The sequence below is a fragment of the Phaseolus vulgaris genome, chromosome 2 (genome assembly GCF_051622355.1).
Source record: "Phaseolus vulgaris cultivar YP4 chromosome 2, ASM5162235v1, whole genome shotgun sequence".
Taxonomy (NCBI): Eukaryota; Viridiplantae; Streptophyta; class Magnoliopsida; order Fabales; family Fabaceae; genus Phaseolus; species Phaseolus vulgaris.
The window spans coordinates 37,255,241-37,281,818 of NC_143499.1; the positions used below are offsets into that span (position 1 = coordinate 37,255,241).

Sequence of the window (26,578 nt, forward strand, 5' to 3'; positions counted from 1 at the left end):
TCAGAAGTAATAATTGTCCCTAAGGACGGATATCGATCCCACAAGGAATAGTGAATTATCAAGTACAATAATCGCTAAATATAACAACATAACAATAAAAAGAGTTTAGAAGTGATTGTGTTGGCACTGATCATTAAGAAAACAGACAAAGAATTAGTTGTTTCAATTGGAAAAATAGGGATTAGGTTTCATCTCTCTCACTCTCATGTATTTTGATTAACATGTCAATATTAAGTTCTTTAATTGAAATTGATGCCCGTATAAAAATCATTTATATTGATTCCTCGCATATAAAATCCTTAAGAATGTTCCCTAACTATCGATCCCTCGCATTATTATAAGAACAACTTAGAACGAAGCTCAGACGTTAATAACAATTAACATTTCAAGTCTATTCCTAGCACTCAAATATGTTAAGTATTGTTGTTTAGGTCCAAACCCTAAAAATACCTCCCGGTCAGATTTAAGATTATCAATTTGTCACGGAAAATTAAAAGTAAAACAACAATACCAATAATCAATCAAGAACTGAATATTAATATATAAGATATCACCTCAATACATAAGAGTTTGAGCATATTACTCAAAATCCCAAAGGGTAGAATTAGCCACGCATGCTTCTAGCACCTTCCATTCTCCCAATTGGGTTAGAATTCACTCTATGGTGTTTTCCTATCAATCTGACACACTAGGGTTGAGCCTCTAACCCTCTATTTATCCTAGTTTTCTAGGGTTGTTAGGTTGCTTCCTGTGTCGCGCTAATGGGCTAAATGATAAAACATAAAAAAAAAACCCAATCTTTCTTTGCATCTTTTTTCATTTTGGACCTTCCGGCTTTAACTTTTTAGCTCAAATTATTCTCATTTATTCTAAATCTTCAATCTTCCCTAAAAATCTGCAATTAACACCAAATTTTGGAATAAAATGCTCTTATTCAAATAAAGCTCGTAAAAATGTATAAATTCATAAATTAAGGATTATTTTATATGTAAATTAGCAATAAATCCTCATAAGTGCCTATATTTTAATATGAAATATTACTGAAATTAGGCACTTATCACACGTATACTAAATGTTTTAGAAAAAATAGAAAATAACGTAATGCCCATAATACTGAAATAAAACAAAATATTAATATAAGGATAAAATTGGAAAAGAATTGAGAGCAGTTAAAAAGAAGAATCCATTTATATATAGGTATTGATAAATAAATTTTCTGTTTTGGTATACAAATATCATTTTTCTATTTTCCCTTAATTATATTTTTTTTAATAAAACTAGCGGAAACCGCGTCTGAGCATCTAATTCTTTTTATTTTTATAATTATTATATATGTATTTGTATTTATTAAAATTAACTATAAATTTATAATGATAAAATAACTCAATAATAAATTAAATGTTATGAAATAGATAATTTACTGATTTCTTTTCATGAAATTAAAAAAGAAAAAAAAAGGGAAAAATAGTATTGACAACTACACTTTCAACTGGTCTTATAACTAAAATGTTATGAATTAGGAGATACACAAAAAAGTATACAATGTAAGGTAAACTACCCTAATAGACAAATAGTACAACACTCGTAAAGCACTTCCTCCCACAATGTTAGTTTGGGTAGTTATATCCACGACAGTGATAGTTTCCATTGGTGGAAGTTTCCCATGTCCAGACTCAGACCATGATAAATAATTATGCACATTATCAGACTCCGTCATTGTTATTGTTTGGTTATGTTCACGGGGTACATGGGGTGTGGGCTTGTCCAACAACGACAGATTGCTTGGTGACAACATTGTGTTGATGTTGATGTGCCCGACGCTTCTCCATCTTAGTCTCATTTATCTTCTCTTATTTCTTCTGGTTGTCATTTTTTTTATCAGCAATGAATAAATTAAATTAAGAGGGATACTTCAGGGTATCTCAACCCGTTTACAAACCACAAACTGGTTATACAACTTGAACAACCAAAAAAACTTAACCTACAAAAACACAGACCCAAAAACACAAGTTTGCACTTACAAAACACCTACATCCATCCTCCACTCACAAAACCTGTAACGTGAGCAGAGCATGTGACCAAAGCCACTATAATCAGGATCCTCGAATGCACCAACAACAATGATTGAAGATCATGTTCTTTCCTTTCATCATGTGCACTCATATGCTCACTATCAAGAAAAATTGTGGTTGTTAATTGAAGATGTAACATTGAGAATGAACAGAAATGCATAAGAGACTAAACTTCTCATGGAGAGTGACTTTGATCTTCTCCAACCCAGACAGATGAACCAATGTTTGTTGAAGTTTCCTTGACGGTCTCCACGACTTTCTTCGTTCCTTATATTTTCAATCTTTTGTTTTTTTTTTCTTTCTCTTCCAACCCTTTATATAGATTCAACTAACCCTTCTTTGTTTACACCGGTAACATCTCACACGTGCCAAAGAAACCATCTTTCACCAACAATGTTTTTTTAATAACTTCTTTTTCAAAAAAAAAAAACACAAACCTCTACACGTCTTCCAATCATTTTTTTTTCAAATTTAATATTAAGACTTATTTTTTTATTTAAGTAACATTTTCCAATTGTTAAAGTAGTTACAAAATGATTAAATAAAATAATAAAACAATAAAAGAGAATCAACCAAGAACATGTTATGTGCAGACAGAACACTCACTACTAAATATTAATTTTCAAAAATAAAGAAAATATTAGTTTTAAAAAGAAAAAGAAAAAACAATTTTCAAAGCCAAATCTTGGTTGTATATTTAGTAACATTTAGTAACTGCTGGAAAAAAGAGCATGAAATGATTGAAATATCTAAAATAAAATAATAAAATAAATATTGATAAAAGGGTAAAATTGAAAAATAATTTGTAACAAAAAAAAAACAGTTAAGAGGGACTTATATATAGAGGTATAGATATGCGAAATAAATATTTAAAACTCTTAATTATATTTTAAAATTATTTTTTTATTCGAAATATTAAAAAGAAGCAACCATTTTTTTAGAGGCACAAATCTCTTACTCACTTGTCTTTAGGGATGGCAAAGCGGGGCGGGCTGACCTTTTCAACCCGCTAACCCGCATTAGCCCGCCCCGCATTAGCCCGCAACCCGCGCGGGCCAGTAGCGGGGCGGGGCAGGCTGGCCCGTAAACCCGCAAGAAAAAAAAATTGGCACTTAGTAGCTGCAGGGCAACGTAATTAGATTTTCACAAAATTTCAAAGAAAGAAACACAACACAATCGCACTCACATCTCACAGGGACTCAGTTGTTGCTCCCAAACGGTCCACACACAAACGCTTTCGGCAACACCGCTGCGACTCCGCTTGCTCACGCCGCTGCTGCTCCATCGCACCGCCTCTCCTCGCTCGTGCCGCCTCCGATCACTTCCGCACTGCACCATTGTTGCAGCTACTGTCGCCACTCCTTCTCCACCACACAAGGCAACTTTTTTTTCTACAAATTAATTGGAGATTTATGTCTATGTTGTTTGAAATTTTGATATAAATTGGGGATTTATGTTTATTTGATTTGAAATTTTGATATAAATTGGAGATTTATGTTTATTTGATTTGAAGTTTTGATATAAATTGGGGATTTGTGTTTATTTGTTTTGAATTTTTTTATGTAAATTGGGGATTTGTGTTTATTTTGTTTGAAATTTTGATATAAATTGGGGATTTGTGTTTATTTGTTTTGAATTTTTTATGTAAATTGGGGATTTGTGTTTATTTTGTTTGAAATTTTGATATAAATTGGGTATTTGGGTTTATCTGCATATAAATTAGGGATTCTATATTTTCCAACAGGATCTTAATTTGCAAATTGATTGTAATGGATGAAGAATGTAACATGCCTCTTTGTGACTTTGAAGATGATAATACTGAGAAACAATCTGAAACTGTTGAACCTGAAAAAAAGAAAAGGGATAAGACTAGCACATCTGATTGTTGGAGGTATTTTACTAGGATTAAGGAGGGAAAGGATGGAAAAGAAAGGGCAAAGTGCAATAGTTGCAACAAAATATATATAACTTGCGGAAGAAAATATGGGACTTCTCATTTAAATCGTCATATTATGAAATGTGTTAAAAGAAAATCTGAAGATGTGGGTCAAATGATTTTGGATATGCAGGGAAAGTTGAAGGCAAAAAAAATAGATCAAGTTGTACATCGGGAATTGTTGTCTAATCTAGTTATTAGCCACAATTTGCCTTACAAATTTGTTGAGTATCCCGAACTTAGGACTTGGATAAACTACTTGTGTCCTGATGCAATTATGATTTCTAGAAACACTGTTAAGGCAGATATTGGGAGAATGTATATGAAAGAAAAAATAATGCTTAAGGAATTGATTGTTTCCATTCCTAGTAGGATATGCTTAACTTCTGATTTATGGACATCTATTAATACTGAGGGTTTCATATCATTGACTGCACATTTTGTTGACCTGAATTGGAAGTTAAATACCAAGCTACTAAACTTTTGTCATATGCCTCCCCCTCACACAGGTTTTGAGTTGTCTAAGAAAATTAATGAATTTTTACAAGATTGGGGACTAGAGAAAAAGATTTTTTCTCTGACTTTGGATAATGCTTCTGCTAATGATGTTCTCCAAAATACTTTAAAAAGGAAACTTATTTTTCAAAATGGTTTGATATGTGGTGGTGAATTCTTTCATGTTCGTTGTTGTGCACACATATTGAATTTAATTGTTCAAGAAGGATTAAAGGTGCTTGGTGATGCTTTGGACCAAATTAGAAATAGCATAAGTATGTGAGGGGTTCGGAAAGTAGAATGGTGAAATTTAAACAATGCCTTGAAAGGTTTAGTGATATTGATGCATCATCTGGGTTGTGTCTTGATGTCCCTACAAGATGGAACTCCACTTATTTGATGATTAATAGTGCTCTTAAATATCAACGTGTTTTTGGAAGCTTGCATTTGGTTGATGAATCTTATAAATATTGCCTTACAGAGGAAGAGTGGGAGAGAGCTAGAAAAATTTGTGAGTTCTTGTTACCCTTTTATGAAATCACTAACTTGATTTCTGCTACAAGTTATCCTACTTCCAACTTGTATTTTTTACAAGTTTGGAAAATTCAGCGTTTATTGATGGAAAATGTGAAGGATGAAGATGTACTAATTAAGAACATGGCTAAATTGATGATAGTAAAGTTTGAGAAATATTGGGATGAATATAGCGTTGTACTTGCATTTGGTGCAATTTTAGACCCAAGGATGAAGTTAGAAACATTGGAATTTTGCTTTGAAAAAATTGATTCACTTACTTGGGAACTAAAATTGAAAAAGATCAAGGAAAAATTATACAAACTCTTTGCTGAATATTCTACCAAAGGTTTCACAACATCATCAAGTGTTCAAAAGCAAAGGCAAGGACAATCTTCATTCTCATCATCTATGTCTAAACCAAGTCTTTTTGATGTAAGTTATTTACTTTAATAATACTTATTAATGCACTTTAATTCATTTCTAATTTTTTTTTACAGCAATCCATTATACTGACTTATTACATCATTATAGGAATTAAAAATGCGCAAGCTTCAAGTAGCTAATAAAGCTGGAAGGTCACAACTTGACACTTATTTGGATGAACCAACTTTGGATTTTGACTATTCAGAGCAGATGGATGTGTTAGATTGGTGGAAAAATAATAGTCAACGTTTTCTGATCTTGCTTTAATGGCTAGAGATTTGTTGAGCATCCCTATAACCACAGTTGCATCAGAATCTGCATTTAGCATTGGTTCTCGAATTCTTAACAAGTATAGGAATCGACTTTTGCCTGAAAACGTGGAAGCAATCATTTGTACTTCTAGTTGGAAGCATGGATTTTCTGAAGGTAATTCGATTATTTTATTTTATCTTACTTTTATTGTTTTTTTTTATCAGCAATAAGGATTGAATAACAGGAACCACTTAAGGGGTGATTCAACCTTATACATACCTATATAATATGAATCAAATCTCAGGTCTCCCAAACCAACAAAATGAGAGAGAAAAAAATCTACCACTAAAAACCCGTTCAAACCCGTACAAACCCGTACAATCCCGTACAAACTCAAAACAAACCCAATACAAACTCACTAACCATAACAAGGGGTAAAAAGAACAACAACCCTTATCCACCAACCCAACAGCCCACAAAAACCAACAACCATCGAAATAGAGATACCTATCACCCTAAACTGGGTCATGCCAATTAAATCGATTTCAAACACAATAAAGGAGCAAGACACCAATCAAAAAAGGAGAAGCAAGCAAAGGGTATTTTAGAAGTTACCCATGACCAAGCCTTCAATTGAGCCAAAAGTTATCTTATTTTTATTGTATTATTTTTATGAAAAATTAATTAATTAATTGTCATTGTTTTAATATATGCAGATGACGGGGAAGATTATAATTATGAAAAAATGGATGAAAGTTCTTCTAAGGTGGCATCCAATGTTATTGAAATGGAAGAATGTCAATAAGTTTAATGTTTTTGAATTAATGTTTATGTTTAATGTTTTGAATTAGGTATTTTTAATGTTTTGAAAGTGGAAGAATAGTGATATTTGATATTTATCTTAATGTTTAATGTTTTGACGTTTGACTATATTTGAAAAGAAAGGAAAAAAAATTAGGTTTGATAATAACAAATATATAAGTTTAATTTGACAATTTTTTAAGAACAAAATGTAAAAAAAAAATATATTTAATTTTTTTTTAAAAAAAGAACTCGGGCTGGCCCACAAACCCGCGGGCCAACTCTTATGCGGGGCGGGTAGAAAATTCTAGCCCGCAATAACTTTGCGGGGCGGCCAACCCGTCCCGCATTTTTGTGGGCCAAGCGTGGGGCGGGCCAATGCGGGGCGGGCTGGCCCGCTTTACCATCCCTACTTGTCTTTATATTAGAGGATAAATCATTCACTTTCATATACTTAAATTTTGTTTTAATTTTTAATTTAATTTAATTTTCCATGCTGAAGAACAGTGCGACACAGAAGAAAATTTGGGCCTGTTTTTGAGTCTTGATTATGCTGTGTAATTGGGTTCCTTCTTATTCTCTGTTTAGCAGTTGCACACGCACTCAGGAATTCACTGCTTCTGCTCCTCATTCGCACTTTCCTTCTCTCTCTTTCTTCCCAAACCGGAAAATCAACTGTATGGACGCCACTGGCTTAGATTCCCATGGCCGTGAATTCAAGACCGCCGACGAAATGTGGAGGGAACACGCGGGTGACCCTAGCAAGAAGACCGAGTGGTATCGCGATGGCGTCTCCTACTGGGAGGTATATTTGTCTGTGTTTCTTATATGGATTTCTGTTTTTTCCAGGACAAATTAAATATTTTTTGGATATTTTCTTCTGGGGTTTGTTGCAATTAATATGTTGTTGTAAAGTTTTCTTTTTGATTGTTTGTGAGAGCAGGGTGTTAATCCAACTATGGATGGGGTATTGGGAGGGTTTGCAAATGTGAATGAGCCTGACATAAGTTGCAGTGAGGATTTCTTGAAGATTCTCCTATCCGAACGTTTTCCTGCTGATGGCACACGTCAACCGCTTGTTGTTCTTGGTACTCTTTCTTGCCCCTTTGTTCTTGAACTCCACTTGTGAAAACCAATGGATTCTTGGTGATGTTGTTTCATAGATTTTTAAATCGAATGAGACTGTTGCTTAGGTTTTACTTGATTTTTTCCTTGGGATAGGTGGCTAGTGTGTTTTAGTTTGATTTCCTGAGTGCTTTTGGGATTTATGACATTATTTGGTATCTTCCTTTGTTGAATGTAATACAATAATCGCTTTTAATATTTATTTTTGGGCATGGATGATCTAATCAGCAAACTTTGAATTTCAGATTGTGGTTCTGGCATTGGCAGAGTCACCAAAAATCTTTTAATAAGATACTTCAATGAGGTTTGTCAGATTTACTTTCCTTGTCTATTTCTTTCGAGTCAGTCTTCTATAGTTCATAACTAACGACGCTTATATTGAGTAATTGTTGCTGCATATGTTGTTATGTTCTTTCGAGTCAGTCTTCTGTAGTTCATAACTAACAAATAAATCTGCATATGTTGTTATACACTTGGTTGAAATTGCACACACATTATTTGGTGCTAATATACTAGTTCATCACCTGGGTGATGCTATTCTTACGACTTCTTTTCTTATCAATAGAATGTCTTCTTTTCCCTTGATAAGAAAATTTCTTAGTCCATTATGTTTCCTAATGAACCTCTGATTCATGTTGTTCCCTCTGTCTTTGGTTGTGTGCGTTCTCTACATGACATGTGTCGGGTTTGGACAAACACTCAACAAGAGCCATCAAATGTGTCTTCCTAGGATCTTCTCGCCTCCAAAAGGGATATCGTTGTTATTCTCCTAAACAAAAAGGTACTATTTGTTTGCAAGTTTCACCTTTTTTGAAGAAACATCTTTCTTCCTTTCTTCTCTTCACAAAGTCACTCCTGTACTGTCTAATAGGTCTTATCCATTTCGGTGGTTGAACCCTTGTCTTCCTTGCTCATGATACCTTAAGTCAACCCAAGCCTATAGGTTCCTTTTCTACTTCAAACCCACTAGAGTTATTGGTCCAATATTATATTGAGTCCTCTTCATCAAGTCCTTCACCATTGTCACTCAATACCATGCCTACTAATAATGAAGATTCTAATTGACACATTGCTCTTAGAAAAGGTATCCATTCTACTTGTAATCCTCATCTTGTTTACAAGTTTATAAGCTATCAATGGTTATCCCCTTCGTACTTCTCATTTATTTACTCTGTGTCCTCTATTACCATTTCAATAAATGAATGGCAACAAACCATGATTGTTGAAATACAACCTCTTGAACATAATCACACATGGGACTTAGTTCCCCTGCCACTTGAGCAAAAGATAATTAGTTGTAGATTTGTGTACACCATTAAAGTTGGGCCAAATGGCGAGGTTGATCTCCTTAAATCTGTATTGGTGGCGAAATAATATACTCAAATATATGGTTTGGATCATAGTTATACTTTTTCTCTTGTAGAAAAAAAAATGACTATTCTCCTCTCTTCTTTGCTATGGCAGCTTTTCGCCATTGGCCTATTCATTAATTGGATATTAAGAATGTTTTCCTCCATGGTAATTAGGAGGAAAACATCTACATGGAGCAATCTCCTAGTTTTGTTGTGCAGAGAGAGTCTAGGTTGGTGTGTAAATTGAGATGATCACAAACAATCTCTATGTATTGTTTAAATCTTTGGACTAAAAAGCAATGAAGCAAATTAATCAGTTTTTTAATTGTCATTCATGTTCTCAAATTGTATTTATTTAATTATGTACGTTGATGATAAAATTATTATAGGGAATGATGTTAGGACACAAAATCAAGATAGGACTTGGAGAGGTATATTATAGGAAAAATGTAAGGAATAAATGGTAAGGTAGCGGTTAGCGATTTATAAAGTAGCGGTTAGTGATTTATAAAGTAGCGGTTAGTGATTTATAAAGTAGCAGTTAGTGGTTTGTAAGGTAGCGGTTAGTGTGGTTAGTGTGGTTAGTGCAGTTATTGTGGTTAGTGGTCTTTACATAAAGACCAACTGGTTTAGTGAAGGGGGTTACGTTTTTTGAATTTAGTTTGGTAGACAGGAAAAGTCTTGTGTAAAAGGAATAATCGTTTTCTTTGTGAATGTTTTGAATGTAAAGTGCATAAGCAATAATACAAAGATTATTCAGTAGAATTTGTGTTCTTGGTTTATCTTTGGGTGTGTTTTTCTTGGTTCAGAACAAATTGGTCCGACCTGCCGGATAAAAAAAAAAGGAAGTGAGGATGGAACAAAGGACCATGGCTTTAGAGAAAGTAACCAACGAACAGGGGAGATTAATGGCGAAGATGAAGACAGATATTAACGGCCTAAAGACAGACATTAGCGGGCTAAAGGGGAGCATTCTTGACATAAAGGAATTGCTGCAGGAATTTAAGAAGGGAGATAAAATGTCCGACAGAGGGGAAAGCTCAGTGAACGGGGAAGAAAGAAGGGAAGACCAGTCCAGACACAGGAACAAATTGGATATGGAAGAGGAAGGGGAATTGAAACCCTGGACCAGGAGGGTGGAGTTAGCCCGAGTCGAGAAGTTCTTCGAGGTACAGAGTGTCTCATCCTGAGAAAGGTTGCAATTGGCTTTCATCAGCATGGAGGGCAATGCCAATTCGTGGTTCACTTTTTGGAGAAAGACGCCAAGAACCATTCTTGGGAAGAATTCTCCATGGCATTGAACCGGAGGTTTGGTGGAAAAGAGAGGTGTTTTGTGTTTGAGAAGCTGGCCAAACTCAAACAGAATGGAAGAGTGGAGGAATACTTTCAAGAATTCAAGGGGTTAGTGTCACAGGCGTCGCCGACAGGGGAGGAGCAATTGTTGGGGTAACTCTTTGCGGAATTACAAACCAAGATTCGGAATCAAATCAGACCTCATGATCCAAAAGAGGTGATGAGAGCAAGGGAGATTGCCTTGATGTAGAAGAGGCTTTCAATGAAGAAAAGGGGGGCAACAATGGGTTCAAGAGTATGGCTTCATTTCGATGTTCGGGAATTACAGGCCGTACTGAAGTGTATAGGGGAAACAGTGGGATGATGACGTCTAGCGTGGCTAGCAATGCGATAAAGGAGACTGCTTCCTCCAACAGAGAGTTTCGGCCAGGAGAAGGATCAAGGAACAAGGGTTCTAGGACACTCCCTTATCCGGAGTATGTGAGACGAAGGGAAGAAGGAAGATGCTTCCACTGTGGAGGGGCGTACAGTTCAAGGCATCGTTGTCCAAAGAAGAATTTGAGGGTAATTACTTGTGCAGAGGATGAGTGAGGCCCAACGAAGGAGAATCAGGGGTTGTTGTGGGCAGATGGAGGACAATGTAGACGAGGAAGAAGAGGAGAAGGAGCATCCATCCCACAAATCTTAATAAAGTGAAATGAGGGGGATATGGACACAGCGACATGGGAGGATGTGAAGACCATTCAGGAACAGTTTCCAGAATTTAACCTTCAGGACAAGGTTGTTTTGTCTGAGGGGAGTTATGTTAGGACACAAAATCAGGATAGGACTTGGAAGGTATATTATAGGAAAAATGTAAGGAATAAAGGGTAAGGTAGCGGATAGTGCGGTTAGTGCAGTTAGTGGTCTTTAAATAAAGAACAACCGGTTTAGTGAAGGGGGTTACATTTTTTGAATTCAGTTTGGTAGACAGGAAAAGTCCTATGTAAAAGGAATAATCGTTTTCTTTGTGAATGTTCTGAATGTAAAGTGCAGAAGCAATAATACAAAGATTATTCAGTAGAATTTGTGTTCTTGGTTTATCTTTGGGTGTGTTTTTCTTGGTTCGTAACAAATGATGCTACCAAAATTGCTCTGCTAAAGCAATATTTGTGCAAATACTTACCAAAGATCTTAGGTGTCTTAAATACTTCCTACGCATTGAATTGGCTCCATAAAAAAGGGAAGGTATTGTGATTTCTCAAAGGAAATGTGCGTTAGATATGTTGAAAGAAACAGGAATAATTGATTGTAGACTTGTGCATAGTCCCATGGGTTCAAATAAAAAACTAATGGTAGAACAAACTAATTTCAAATCTAGAGAGATATGTAAGACTTGTGGGAAAACTTATTTATCCCACTATTACTAAGCTTGACCTATCTTTTGTTGGCTGTGTGGTCAATCAGTTTATGCAGGCTCCTTGCATTGTTAACTAGAATACCTCAAAAAGTCTCCAAGATATGGTCTACTATATGACGATAAAAGAAGTACCCAAATATCTAGATATTATGATGCTGATTGGGCAAGGTCTTCTATAGATAGATGTTCCACTACTAAATATTGTTTTTCATTGGAGGGAATACTATTTCTTGGAAAAGCAAGAAACATAATGTATTTGCTTATAGGGCAATTCCATCAATCACTTCTGACCTTGTGTGGATAAAGCAATTTCTCCAAGAACTGAGGTTTTTTTAAATTCAACAAATTAGGATGTATTATGATAATCATGCAACTCTTCACATTGCTTCCAACCTTTTATTTCATGAGAGAACAAAACACAGAGAAATTTACTGTTATTTTGTTAGGGAAAAGTTGTTGTTCAAGGAAATTTGCACCGAGTTTGTTGGCTTCAATGATCAACATGCAAAATTTTTGACAAAAATCCTGGAGAGGAGCTTGGATTCAATTTATTATCTTGAGCAAAAGCTGTTTTGTGTTGTGTCTATTTGTAACCTAGAGTCCTAGGGGAGATTTTTCTCTCTTTCCTTAAGCTTTTGCTGTAAGCCCTTTATCCTCTCATATATATATATATGTGTGTGTGTGTGTGTGTGTGTGTATGTATATATGTATGTATATTATTGATTTGACCTAGCATCTCTTCTATTTGTCTATAATTTTCTTTATTCTTTTAATTCAATCTGGAATTCTACCATGCTTTGATATTTTAGGGATACTTTATGTTAATTAACATCTTATATTTCTTGTTTGTTATAAATTTCAGGTTGATCTCCTGGAGCCAGTATCACATTTCTTAGAGACTGCTCGTGAAACTTTGGCTCTGGAATGTCAGACAAATACAGTGCACAAAGCTGTTAATTTTTACTGTGTTCCTCTTCAGGTGTGTACTTCACCTCCATGAAAATGACAGCATATTTATTTCATTAGATTAGATACTAGCCATATTACAGTGATGTGCAACCTGGTGTGATAAAGCTGCCTTTGTGGTGGGAACTAGCGGTGGATTGAACAGGTCACATGAGTAAAATAGAAAAAATAGCTAATATGAACTAAATTTCTATGATTGAACATCTATATTATGGCTTTCCGTATTATTTGGCTGTTATGGGACATTGTAAGTTTTCACAAGCAATATTGTATATTTTTCTTTTATGAGCTCTCACATCTAACAAGTAAATAGCTACCTGGAAACTGGCATTTATCATAAATATTTTATTGAATAATCGGAAGACTAGTATTTCTTATAATTTTAGGAAGTTACTTCGATAGTTCAAACTTTTAAATGGTCTTCTTATGTTTTTGTCTTTTAAACACTAGTTATTTCTTTTCATATTTTCTGTCTGTCACGGAAAATATAAGTTTTACAGGCAGTATTTGGTGAGATTTTTTTTTTCATAAACATTTAACCAGTAAATAAATATATGGAAATTAGCATTTATCTTTGTTAAGATGCAGGCCTTGAAGCAGCTACATATTATTGTAAATGCTCCAAGAGACCTTCTATGGTATTTATAATACTACAAATTCAATGGTTGCTCTCTCTACCTACTCTTCCTCTGCTTACTAATTCTTAAAATAAATTAGGAACTACGTATTTTGTGACCATACTCATGATAGTCTTTAGTCGAAGCATTCAAGTTAATTTGATATCTCTTAACACTTTTGATATTTTTTGCTGGGCATTAATAATTTTAGTACTACCTTTTTGTCTATTCTTCAGTAATGTTATTGAGCACCTCTTGCTTTCCTTGCTTTAGGATTTTACACCAGATGCTGGAAGATATGATGTAATATGGATTCAATGGTGTATTGGTCATCTTACGGATGAAGATTTTGTTTCATTTTTTAAGAGAGCAAAGGTAAGCCGTCTATTCTTTGTTTAATATTCTCTGTAGATTGGGCATTTGTAATTGAGAGTTAAGGGAAAACAATAAAACAAGTAATTTTGTATTAGGGAACTATTTACATGAGGCTTCATCTTTATCTACCAATTCTTTAGAATGCAAAAGATGATAAAGTAATGTAATGTAGTTTATTAATTATTTCTACTTAGCAATGATTGATATTGTTCATTTTGGTTCACATTTGTCATAGATTTACCAACGTTATTTGCCTGGGTGCTTGCTTTGCTAGTAATGCACAAGTCTTGTGTAATTGTAGTGAATGAGATTAGATTGTAAAAATAATAGTCATCATTTCTAAAATAATGTATAATGTATACAGATAATCATTCTAAAAGAATATTTTTTTCTGCTTCTATAGTATTAAAAAATAATCTTCTCTTACACAAAATTTAAATGGATCTGGTTATAGGAAGAAACTATACTTGCTATTTGCAATTTGGTTATGCAGAAATATTTTATAACCAGAAAGCTTGTATATAATTTATTTATCACTATTAAAGATTGATGGTTTGTGCTTTCGTTGGTTTGTGGGTTATACATAATCATATACACAGTTTCATTTTATTTGTAATATGATGGTTTTGTTGGATTGAAGCTATTATACTGTTGGTGATTTGCTAATTTGTGGGGTCACTAATTTGTCTTTCTATTTTTTGCCTAAACATGCAGTGTTTGCCTGCCATTACTGTTGTCCCTCACTTGAATTGAAGTCATAACTTTTATCACTTTCATACTTGTACTCTGTCTGATGGCATTTGCTTATACATTGCTATAGGTTGGCCTCAAACCAGGTGGATTTTTTGTCCTGAAGGAGAATATTGCCAGATCTGGTACTTTCATCTTTGCTGCATTTTTGTCTTTCTAATGATACTGAATGATTTATTTCTTAGGTTTTATTAAACTAATAAAACTGGCTCAGGAACCTTTTCTAGGACCCCTATATGTCAAACTTGACTGTATTTAGGGTCTTGGATAAACTTCTCCATAAGCATTTTGAAAAAAGAAGATAAGAAAAATTGACTGAGTTTCTCCACAAGCTAATTATGAGCTAATTTGTAGAAATTTTATCATATTAACTTCTCCAAAAGATTATTTTTTAACTTGTCTATAAGCTAATATTAGTTTATGAAGAAGTTTTATTTTATTTTCTTTCCTAGAAATGCTTTGATCGAATAGATTATCCAAAACAAACCTTTAGTATTTGATCATACATTCACCTTCTCCTCGCTTCCTATGGTTTCCCTAACAGGGAGAGTCCCGAGCATAGATACAAAGGACTGATATTTAAAATAATGGAGCAACAATTTTAAGTTTATAAGTCAATGTTATGAGCTAATTTGTAGAAATTTTATCATATTAACTTCTCCAAAAGATTATTTTTTAACTTGTCTATAAGCTAATATTAGTTTATGAAGAAGTTTTATTTTATTTTCTTTCCTAGAAATGCTTTGATCGAATAGATTATCCAAAACAAACCTTTAGTATTTGATCATACATTCACCTTCTCCTCGCTTCCTATGGTTTCCCTAACAGGGAGAGTCCCGAGCATAGATACAAAGGACTGATATTTAAAATAATGGAGCAACAATTTTAAGTTTATAAGTCAATGTTAAGATGTTAGAACAGTACCACAAATAAACTTCTTAAATTGAGAACAAATTGTTTTAGCGTGTTAAGTTTTAATTGAAATGTGGGGACACGTTTTTAAAGCTCTTAGTAAGCTTTTGATCATTAGCTGTTTTAAGCATAAAATGAGTTTAGTCTTAACACAATAGTGGATAGTTTATGTTGTTTAGTGTGTTTGGAGTGGTGGTGGGTAATCAATTGTCTTCGAATGCCATTCACACTGAAGCAACTCTCTGTCACTATCTTACATGATCTCCCAAGAATAGTCTCCACATTTCTTTATTTTTCATGTTCTGTTTTTGTTATTTAATCTCCTATGTCACATCATTAATACCAATATGAATATGAATTTATCATTGAGTATTCCCTGTCCTCCCTTCATACCTATTCCCTATAATTTCTACAATTAAACTTTTTGTATTCTATTGGTAAGTCTAAAAGAATGGGATGAAATATTCATTAGCCATTTTTGGTAAGCAACTAAAATTAGAAGGGTGGTACTGGGAATAAATTTATTTCACTCCACTCCATTATTTATCATCTTGAATGATGTAATGTTACAATTTCAGTTTTGTAACTGTCATCAATTAATTTATACCTGCGTTGTAGTGGAAGTTTCCTATATGATTTTTTCATGCTTTGTTCCGTGCAGGATTTGTGCTTGACAATGAAGATCGAAGCGTTACAAGATCCGATAAGTACTTCAAAGAGCTATTTTCTCAATGTGGATTACATGTTTACAGATTAAAGGTAAGTGTTATTTTCCAATAAAAAGAATGTGTTATTTCCTGAAAAGTTAGATTTTATCATTTGTGTTTCACACTGTTGTTCTGCTGCTAAAAGCATGTAGAAAGAGCTTTCCACGTGATGTCCTTGTTTATTTACTTTTTAAGTTTTACCATAGGATTCCTTTTATGTCCCATCAGGTTCAGTCACTTTTCTTGTGAGTCTCTTTCTACATGTTTTTTAGTTTTACCATGTTTTCTAAGTGAGCTATTTTGTTCTATCAGGAACAGAAAGGATTCCCTGAAGAATTATTTGCTGTGAAGATGTATGCATTAACTACAGACGCTCCTAAAAGGGCTCTCCGTTCAAAATCCAAAACATCAACCAATAGACCTAAAATCATTATGTGAATATTCGCCTTATTCTCCCTGAAGCATTTTTCTTTCAACTGAGAGGTGGTCCATGTTGTATGTATAGTAGGCATTCATTTGTTGAGTCAAGGCACTGTAACAGGCTCTTATGCTGAATGCAATTTTTTTGTTATCTCAGTTATCCGAATTTTATGGCTAGGTGAATTTTTGAGTTTTTACCATATTTATCCGCCTAACATTATGCTACTATTAACCAATTAGAGACGACTTTGCTATCACTTCATGGCATTTTGTTTGGGGGTTTAGCATGAGTTTCTTATTGCATGCCTACATGTTTCTGACTCAGTTCGTACTTGGAGTTGAGAATGGAGTTTGATACACTGGCCATTTTCAATAAGATATTGAAAGATTATATCCAAAACATTAAAGAGATTAAATGGACAAAAAATGACAAGGGCACCATTTGTACATAAAAAAGAGTGTGGATGATAGATTATGTTCATAAAATGAGTAGAAGAAATCCTTTCAAATCAAAACTTCTGGTACTAACCTCATTTTAGAAATAAACAGACTGGGAGGACATGGGTTTGGCATAACTACTACTTGTACAACCATCACTTACAGATGCACAAGCTTTTGATTTCATGAAATGAGTTTTTGTTATTCATGTTGATGACATCATGATCTTCAAGGCACTAAAGGAGATAAGACTACAAGTTGAGGAAAGTTTGAAGAACAATATGGACTTATAAATGATTATGTTGGCCAGTTGTTGCAATAAACAGTCCACAATTAAAGGGAAAGAACTCATCAAACTTGCAAAATAAATAAGAATCAGACTCATCATAAACAACAAAAAACATCCTAATTTAAGAAAAAAATCAGCTCCTCTATCAACTTCTGAAGCTTCACAACCACATTATTTTCCACATTTCATCCCTTCATGAACTCCACTCGAGTGCACTTCAATTATAATTCCCAAGCAAAATATTTATAGTTTCTTTCAACATCCTGAAACCAGAATAAAAATACTAACTTTATGTGAGTAAGATGAACACCTTGGGTAATGGGCAAATGTAAAAGTATCTTCCATTATTCCTTTGTGTCTTTGATGTGAGTGAGCTGGATCTTAGTCCATTATAACAAAACTGACCAATCAAATACTTAGCCTTGACGCCCTTAAATGACTTTAGCAATGGCTTCAATGTCCCCTGCCAATGTTTGGTTTAAGAAGGATTATGAACACTAATATCAGGTCATAAAGAAGAAAAATAGTAGAAGGACACCAAGAAGGAAGATCAGGAAGAACAATCAATCTAAAGAGAACACCTTATTTATTAGTTAAAAAATATACTCTACTGTTAATGATGGTCTTAAGCAAAGAAAGTTCCATCATTAGTTATAATTTTTTATTCAATGATAAAAATTCGATCTAATACTAACGTGAAAATGCTTTGAGATATTAATTTTAAATTTAGACTAAAATAAGACTAACTTGAAGTCAATATACAATTCAAGGACCTAGAGTGAATGTTAAGAATTTTAGCAAGTATACCAAGTCTAATGTAGTAAAATAGATTTTTAAGTTCAAACACCAAATTGTAAGGAACTAATAAAATACGTAATACAATGTTTGATGGTAAATTTATATAAAATTTAATTTACTCTTGAATAAAATAAAAATAAATATTAAAATATAAAGAGATAAAAATTATTCAATTTTAATTATTAAACAGGCGAATATAAATTTATTAACGATGTTTTCAATCGGTTGTAAATTACAACTAATAAATGAGTATTATAAATCAAGAGTTTCAAAGATTATAATTAGAATCCATTTATTCCTAAAATTAATTCTAATTAAATGTTTCTTACAAGTTTAAAAATATTTTTCAATGTTAATCAAATCTTAATCAATCAAGTAAATGTGATCAAACTAATACCGAATTTAAAAATACAGAATAACATAATTAAAAAAACTTTAATAAATTTAAATTTAATGTTTACATAAGTTTAAATCTTATTATCTTTAATATAAACAAAAGAAAAAAAAACATTCACTCATATTTTTACTCTACAGTAATTTTCAAAAAAGTGAAAGTCCTATACAAGGACCATTTTAATAAGTTAAAACTTTTGCATATATATATATATATCATATTTAAAAGAAAAATACATTGTTATGTTGCGTCATTTACTTGGAAAACAAGCCATCTGACTCAATTGCCTTCCGTCTCTTTCCTATTGGTTGCTTTATTCGCCTTCTCTACAGAGATTGCATTTTTGTCTTTTTGCTTCACGGGATTTCAATTTAATACTTCCTCGGGAATAACCTATTTACATTTTAATATTTTTCAATATTATTCTATTATTTTAAATATTTTATTTTTTCTTAAAAAATAATTACTTTGATTTTTCTTCTTTTAAAATAGATATTTTTTGCAAATGAAACTAATCCACTAAATCAGATACAATTACTAATATTAATTGGAATAAATGATAATATATACATAATAAATAAGAATCCATTATGACAATTATATATATATATATAAGTTGTTTAGGAACGAAAATATTATTTCAATATGAGTTTACTTAAAATTTTATGACTCTTTTCAATTTCTAACAACTCATTAAAATATTAACACATTGTATTAGAAATTTTCTTGGATTATAATATTGATTATATAATTTAAATATGAATATTAAAAGAAAACAGCAGCATAGAATATTCTGAAAGTGAGTAAAAGCGGAAGCAAGATATGAATAAAAATACTGATAGCATCACATTAGAATAGGTATTTTTATTAACATTAAAAACATAGGTTAAACGTGGATTAATTACGATATAAAACCACGTGTAAGATGCAGGAGAAAACACACGTAATACCTATTTGGTGAATGCTGAGTAATTAAGTGCAAGGAGGAAGTGGAGAACCGCACAGACACTTGTTATGAGCATAACAATATTCACTAAATCTCTGCAACTTCCCTCCTTGCGGAATCTGACCACACAGATTATTGTAGCTCACATTCAAAGTCCTCAGATACTTAAGAGACGTAAGAACCTTGGGAAGCGTCCCATAGATACGGTTCTTCCTAAGATCCAACCCCTCTAAGTCCTTCGACCTCAAACTTATTTTTCCCAAATCAAAAGCAAGTAAGTTCTTCGCCAGGTCTATCTTCCGTAAATTTTTATTTGCCCCAAAAAGCACCGATGCATCTCCTTCCAGCATGTTCTCAGACAAGTCCACGAACGACAGTCCCAACTTAGCCAGCGTCGCCGGAATATTGCCGGTGAGGCGGTTGCGGGAGAGTGTCAGCACCGTGAAATGCTTAGGGAAGGAGCCGAAGGACCCCGGGATGGTGCCGGAGATGCGGTTTCCGTCGAGGGAGATTCCGAGGAGGTTGGGGAGAGAAGAGAGGGAGGGAGGGAGTGTGCCGGAGAGGGCGTTGTAGGAGAAATCAATGGTTATAAGGCTTTTCATTTGGGACAAGAAATTGGGTATCTGGCCAGAGACGTTGGTGTGGGAGATTCGGATAAAACCGAGTTTGGTGAGTTTGGCGATGGAGGGGGGGATAGGACCGACGAGGTTGTTCATGCGAGAGATGTAGAGTGAACCGAGGTAGGGGAGGTTGCCGACGGAGGAAGGGATAGGGTAGGGTTTGGTGAGGCTAAGGCCGTTGAGGTCGAGGATGTTGACGCGGTATGATTTGGTGTCGATGTCGCATGAGACACCTTCCCATTCCGGTTTGCAGCAGTCGGTGTTTGGGAGCCAGGAGGAGAGGGTGGTTGGGTTGCCGAGGTCTTTCTTGATCTGGAGAAGGGCTTGCTTGTCTTGTGGGTTGCATAGTTCAGAGAGTGCAGTTCTCAAGACCAGGACCATGATGACGAGTACGATGATGCTTAAGCGTGCCATGCTCTTAGGGATTTCGATTCTATGTTATTTGATCTGTGATGGGTTGTGACATATATAGAAGAAGTGTGGAGGGAAGAGAGATACAGAGAAAAAGAAAAAAGTTATTGAGCACCACTTTTGGTTTATTCAGCAGTGCTGTTGCTATGTTATTGAACACGTCTTTCTTTTCTTTACACATGGTTTTACACCACAGGATAATTTTATGTGATACCAGATTTTTCAATGGTACGTTGGTCATCTTACTCATCAAAATTTTGTTACTATTTACTGCAGAATGGGAGTCATTAGCTCATTTAAAACAAGTAATTTTGGATAAGGGAAGATTCCACATAATTATTCAGTAATACTGTAGAATTCAAAACTTGCATGCTGGATAGAGTAATGTTGATTATTGATGATTTCTTCTCACCTATGAATGAAATTGTTCTTTTTTGTCACATTTGTCATATTTTTTATTTGCTCGATGATTCAAGCTATTACTACCTGTCTCAATTGATTAGTGCAATTGTCTCTTTTTTGGGGTTACTTCACATTAGCATACAGGTTTGCCAACTATTTTTACTGTTATCCAAACTTGAATAGCTTTCATAGTTATGCTCTGTCATTAACATATATACATTATTAGTGTAAGTTGGCCTACCTTAAGAAGAATTTTGCCAGCTATGGTACTTTCATCTTTGGAGATCTTTCAAGATATTTACAACATTCTATTTTTTATTTATTTAAAAAAAGTAGGATATAATAAAACTTGATGAAGGTTTCGTGGAGATATTATTTACAACACAGCCTTTTGAAAATTTAAAATTCGTTTTCCCTCCCCGAGCTAAATATTGGATCAAAGGTCCTTTTCTTAATTTTCACATTTTTTTCAACTCTTTTTCTATTTTTGGGCAGGTTTTTATTATCTACATGACCCCCTTCTTGCCCTGGACGAGGAGGATGCAGATATATGACTTTCTCCACGTTATTGCTCTGCCTTTAAAACATGTTTTCACAGGCTCTTGTCCTTAATTTATGTACTTACCTTTGTCATTTTACCATAGGATTCCTTTTATGCCCTGTACGTTCAGACACTTATTTTGCTTGTCAGAACAATATGTTTTTTGTACCTCATATTACTGGGTATACTTCCATCCTAGTACTTTTTATCTTTTGAAGTGCAAATTTCAAAATGGGCTTGTATTGTTGAAGTCCTCATATTATTATTGGGTGAATTGATATGCTTGAGTTCTAAGCCATTTGTGTGTGAAATGCAATTCATCCTTATCTTAGATTCCCGGGTTTATGGAAAGTTGAACTTTTTAATGCTGTTTTACTTTATTCATGAATCCCAGTAGTTAACATTTCAACCGTTTAAAAGATTATTTAAAATTATAAATACTTACACATTATTATTTATCTGGAAAAATAGTAATCCTCTATAACATCTTATTTATTTAATAAATGGTATTATTAGGATGAAGGGAAAGAGAGACCGGAAGTTAAAACTTCTAAGGGTTTTGGTTATCATGGAAATGAAGGAGACAAAAATTATTTGGGTATGTTACACGTGGAAAATAATTTTTGCAAATATAAATTTTATTATCGAAAGTGCTGTTTATTGCAAAAGTGCTGTTTATCGCAATGTGTGAAATTATTTTCTTAATTAAAAGTAATAAAGAATATTTATTGGTAATTCTATATTCAAATAATTAATACAAATATATTTTAGTTTATTTTGTATCAATCCCCGTAATATAAAAAAAACTTTTTTTTTCCACTTTCAGCATGAGTTTCTCTACTACAACAAGCTCAATTAAAAATATATATTTTATGATAAAAAAAAAAGAATTCGTCACAATAATAAAAAATTGTGATAAAATATGAAATTGTGATAAGAAAATGTATTATTATTATTAGTGATAGTAAAGATACAGTAAAAAAATCATCGGGTGTGTTTGTTTCAACAGATGTACTGTTGGGGAATCTACTGTTGGCGAAGACAGAAAGTGGATAGGTTCCGTTGTTTGGATCTGCATATGAGAGAATGTGAGTGGGCGCGGAAGAGTGGGAGAGGAGCTGAAATGCATCTTCACAAAGTAGCGGAGAAATCAAGAGGATAAGAGAGAAAGTGCTTCATAAATATGTAAAATACTTATATACCCTTATTCTATTTTTTTTAAAATATAACTGCACATATAATAAAATATTAAATATATTTTATTTCAAATATATTTACATCACGATAATAAATATAAATTAAAATCACTTAATTTTATTCTAAATAAATTGTAAATATTCAAGAAATATTTAATATATTCATAATAATAAAAAATATTAAATATATTTTTAATAACATAAAAATACTTATATACCTAAAAATATATTTATATATTTATAATAATAATCTAGATTTTAATTTATTAATGAGAATACAAAATTTATTTAAATATTTAAATTCTAACAAGGATTAAAATTTTATTAGTGGAGATATTTTTTATTTTTCTAATTAACATTATTATGTTCTTCATTTTTACATAATTTCAAAATTACAAACAAATTAACATGTCTTTTATCTCTTTTCGAATCAAATGTAATAACTTTATATTATATATTTTGACAACTAGTTAATATTTATGTTATGTTCTAAATATCTATTTTTTTTAAATATATTCATTTTTTATTGATAATAAGGGAAATCATTATTAAAAATAATTTTATATATTTATATTTGTATAGCATAACATAATTTAAAGAAGCATAAAAAATATTAAAAGTATGTAAATAAATTAAGTAAAAAAAAATAAATCAATAAAATGTTAAATAATAAAATTATACTTCAATTTTAAATTATAATTCATTATTTCTTTGATTTTTATATATTTTTTTATTTATAAATGATACTTTAAATTATTTTAATTAACTAAAATATACAAATAATAATAATTAATCATTAGTTATTCTTCTTTTATATATAAGGGTAAATTTGTAATCTTACAACTTTTATTATTCAAAATAATTTATAATATTCCTACAACTATCACATCATTCACTCATTTCAATAAGTTTTCCTCACACATTCACTCTAACATACTTTAATCCAAACAACCTCAATTTTCTTCACACTTTCTTCACACTTCCACTCCCCCACACCCTTAACTTTCCACTCTCTCACACTCTCTAATCCAAACAAAGCCTAAGAATTGTGATTGTGATGTGTTAAGATTAATTCTGCCATATCTCTAATTTTCATTTCACTTATAGGTATAGACCCTCACCTAGATATCTTCTAGCTATAGATCATTTCTCAAAAAGGAGATTACATAACTATTGACACACCTATCTATATTTTTATGTTTTCATTTGTCATTTACATAGCAACCACTTTCATTAGAGTTGAATCTTAATTATTATTTAGACATAAATCATCAGCTTCTAGTTATAAAGTTTAGAAATCGACTTAAGGATCAAGAGGCCCTAAACACTATGAAACATCCTGTCCAGATCATTTTGTGTATCATATTAACATTGAGGATAATAATTTTTCTAATCTACCTGACTATACAAATAGATAGACAAGCTTTTATCGTCTAATGATGTAGAATGCTATAACAGGTTTCGTAGACGTCCTCTTATGCAGTTAGCATTATCTCTCCTAAGGTAATACCTTACCTATCATTCCACCACCTACCACTAGGGCTGGCAAAATGGGGCGGGTCACGCAGGCAGGCCTGCAACCTGCAAGAAATAACGCAGGGCAGGTTCTCTTATTTGACACGCTAACCCATTAAAGCCCACCCCGCATAACCCGCGGCCTGTGTGGGCTTACGACGGGGCTGGACGGGTTGGCCTGTCAACCCGCAGTAAACCCCAGATGCAACCGCCCCCCCCCCCCCACCGCGCAGTTCTCGCGCCCTCTACTAGCCAAGAAACAACTATGTGTTGTTGATTCCTCCACCACGTGCAAGATTTGCGACCGCCCTCCACCACGCACGAGAACTACGACTACCCTCCACCGCGAGAGATCTGCAATTGTCATCCATCGCGCGAGATCTGAGATTGCCCTCCACCGCACGCGAGATCTGTGATTCCTCTCCACCGCACGAGATTTGCGATCGCCCTCCACCACGCGAGACTGAGACCGCCCTCCACTGCCAACACCATTATCTCTGCGAGCGTCCTCCACCACGAACACCACTATCTTTGCAACTGTCCTCCACCGAGAAGACCACCATCTCATCCACCACATCACCACTGCGAAGTTATGCGAGCCAGCCCGCAAGCGGGACAATCCATGAAAATCAACCCGCATTTTATATGCGGGGCGGGCCAACCCGACCCGCTTTGTCACCCCTACCTACCACACAAACCATATACCATATATAGATTGTCTAAAAAATACACAAACTGAACCATCTTCACTACCACCTAAGCTTAACATTAAATGCTTAAATTTCATCAACACCAACTTGTTTGCCCACCACTGTCTACCCTATATAAGATTCTCCCTTCTAACTATTCCTCTTACACCACCACCCATTCATGGAACCCTTTTCATCCTGACTACATTTGCACCCTAACCCCTATCAATCCTACCTTACTGCACAAAGACTCTTCATTATAAATGTTCTTCATCTTCACCGTCTAGACCAAGGCTTTGGCCATATTTTCGAACAAACATTTTCTTTGAGTCATAATATACAAAGAACCTTGGCTTATATTGTAGAAGAGATAGTGGGGGAGATTAATTGCAGTTTTTCCCTTTTCTCTAGCTTGAAGAGGGAGTTCTTTTTATCCTACTTTTATCATACATGTTAATTTGACTGCCTTTGCATTAAGGACACTGCAGGATTTAATGGTGTGGGAGGAGAACACTAGTTTATGACTTATCTTTTGTTGATTTGTTTGGTTTGATTCCATTAAAAAAATAGTTTTATGATCGTCTAATGGTTGATATCTTTCATTATTCTTATAAATTTTAGTTTCTTTATTTGTGTTATTTGAAGTTTTAAAAATATTGATAAATAAGTTGGTTTTGTAAATTATGGGTTGAATTTTTTGTGATAAAACTGCTTGTAGTGAGATTTTGAGCTTTATTGATAGATCATTTGATGTTTTGTTTGATAAATGTCTGTCTGTTAAATGTCTAATGCTCTCTTTATTGTGTTTTCACATGTTTGCTTATACTTCAGAACTTAGTTTGATTCTTTGTTTTGCAATTGTGTTTTACGTACATAAATTGATATGATTGAGATATTCTTTGTTAACCCTCATGATAATCCACTTGCTACCCCTTTGTTCCTTACTGGTAGAAAATACACAATTTACGACTCTCTATAAAGACGATTATTAAAGAATAGTCGTAATAAGAAAGGCAGTGACAATTTTTGTAAATTTTTTCAATTTTTAGTGTTTTTAATAACGATTTAGGCAGGAATCATCGTTAATTGTGTAATAGTGTGGAAATAAATACGGTTTTGTACATATTCGTCGTTGATTAGCTGTTCAAGAAAAAAAAACAAAGCCTGTACACGCACCTTTCTCTTTCCCTCACTCATTTTCACTCTCTCATTTTTGCACAACATTCTCTCCTCACCCACAATCAGCGCCAGCTGCGCCACCTCCTCCGATCGCGCCGCCACAAGCAACCGCCACTCCTCCAAACCACAGCTCTTGCCGCGACCACGAGCTCCGTTCCATCAGCCTCCTCCGCCACACCACCCACCACAACCGCTACGAAGCAGATCCATTCAACTTTCGCATCCACCGCTAGCCCTCTCCGCGTGCCGCACCAACCAACTTCCTCCACCGCACAAACCACCGTCTTTTCCTAGTCGTCACCGCATCCCCCTCCCGTCACCATCGGACTTCCGTTTTGCTTAACTTCACTGTATCGTGCACGCCAAAACGCAAAAAGGTTAGTTTATTATTTATTTAATTATTTTTATAATAAATATTTTGCATGTATATTTATATTTGTTAGTATTTTAATTTATTTATAATAAATATTTGCATTTATATTTATAGTAGTTAGTATTCTAATTTATTTAATTAATTTTATAATAAATATTTGCATGTATGTGCTTATTAGTAATGATTAGCATATATATGTATTCAACACGTTGATTCTGAGTTCGAGGGTGTCCGACCCTCGATACATTTAATTTAGTTATAGGATTTATATTTGTTGAACATGTTGATTTTGAGTCCGGGGATGTATGACCCTCGGCACATTTGATTTAATTATAATATGTTATTTATTTAAGACGTTGATTTTGAATCCAGGGGT

General features: G+C 33.7%; 2 protein-coding genes across 4 annotated transcripts; one reads left to right on the top strand and one right to left on the bottom strand.

The window, feature by feature from the left end:
* Positions 1-6,922: 6,922 nt before the first annotated feature.
* LOC137811779 (alpha amino-terminal protein methyltransferase) lies at positions 6,923-16,668 on the top strand. Of its 3 annotated transcripts, none has more exons than XM_068613610.2 (8): positions 6,923-7,300; positions 7,439-7,583; positions 7,866-7,924; positions 12,527-12,643; positions 13,521-13,622; positions 14,443-14,497; positions 15,946-16,043; positions 16,304-16,668. In XM_068613610.2, the coding sequence occupies exons 1-8, from the start codon at positions 7,046-7,048 to the stop codon at positions 16,427-16,429; spliced, it is 957 nt and encodes a 318-aa protein (XP_068469711.1). In that variant the 5' UTR covers positions 6,923-7,045; the 3' UTR covers positions 16,430-16,668. The 3 variants fall into 3 exon arrangements, 1 of the variants encoding a protein (XP_068469711.1); XR_016518690.1 differs by having other exon boundaries at positions 6,944-7,300; positions 7,866-8,401; XR_016518691.1 differs by lacking the exons at positions 12,527-12,643; positions 13,521-13,622; positions 14,443-14,497; positions 15,946-16,043; positions 16,304-16,668 and adding an exon at positions 9,782-11,315 and having other exon boundaries at positions 6,944-7,300; positions 7,866-8,401.
* A 2,485-nt stretch (positions 16,669-19,153) lies between these two features.
* LOC137811780 (polygalacturonase inhibitor 1) lies at positions 19,154-20,556 on the bottom strand. Its single transcript, XM_068613611.1, has one exon. The coding sequence runs from the start codon at positions 20,308-20,310 to the stop codon at positions 19,303-19,305; it is 1,008 nt and encodes a 335-aa protein (XP_068469712.1). The 5' UTR covers positions 20,311-20,556; the 3' UTR covers positions 19,154-19,302.
* Positions 20,557-26,578: the final 6,022 nt, after the last annotated feature.

Bases quoted from the DNA above. Each gene is read 5' to 3' on its own strand.
- LOC137811779 (XM_068613610.2), top strand. From the start codon at position 7,046: ATGCTGTGTAATTGGGTTCCTTCTTATTCTCTGTTTAGCAGTTGCACA. The intron at 12,644-13,520 runs GTGTGTACTTCA...TCCTTGCTTTAG, and splicing joins TTTACTGTGTTCCTCTTCAG to GATTTTACACCAGATGCTGG. The intron at 14,498-15,945 runs GTACTTTCATCT...TGTTCCGTGCAG, and splicing joins GGAGAATATTGCCAGATCTG to GATTTGTGCTTGACAATGAA.
- LOC137811780 (XM_068613611.1), bottom strand. From the start codon at position 20,310: ATGGCACGCTTAAGCATCATCGTACTCGTCATCATGGTCCTGGTCTTG.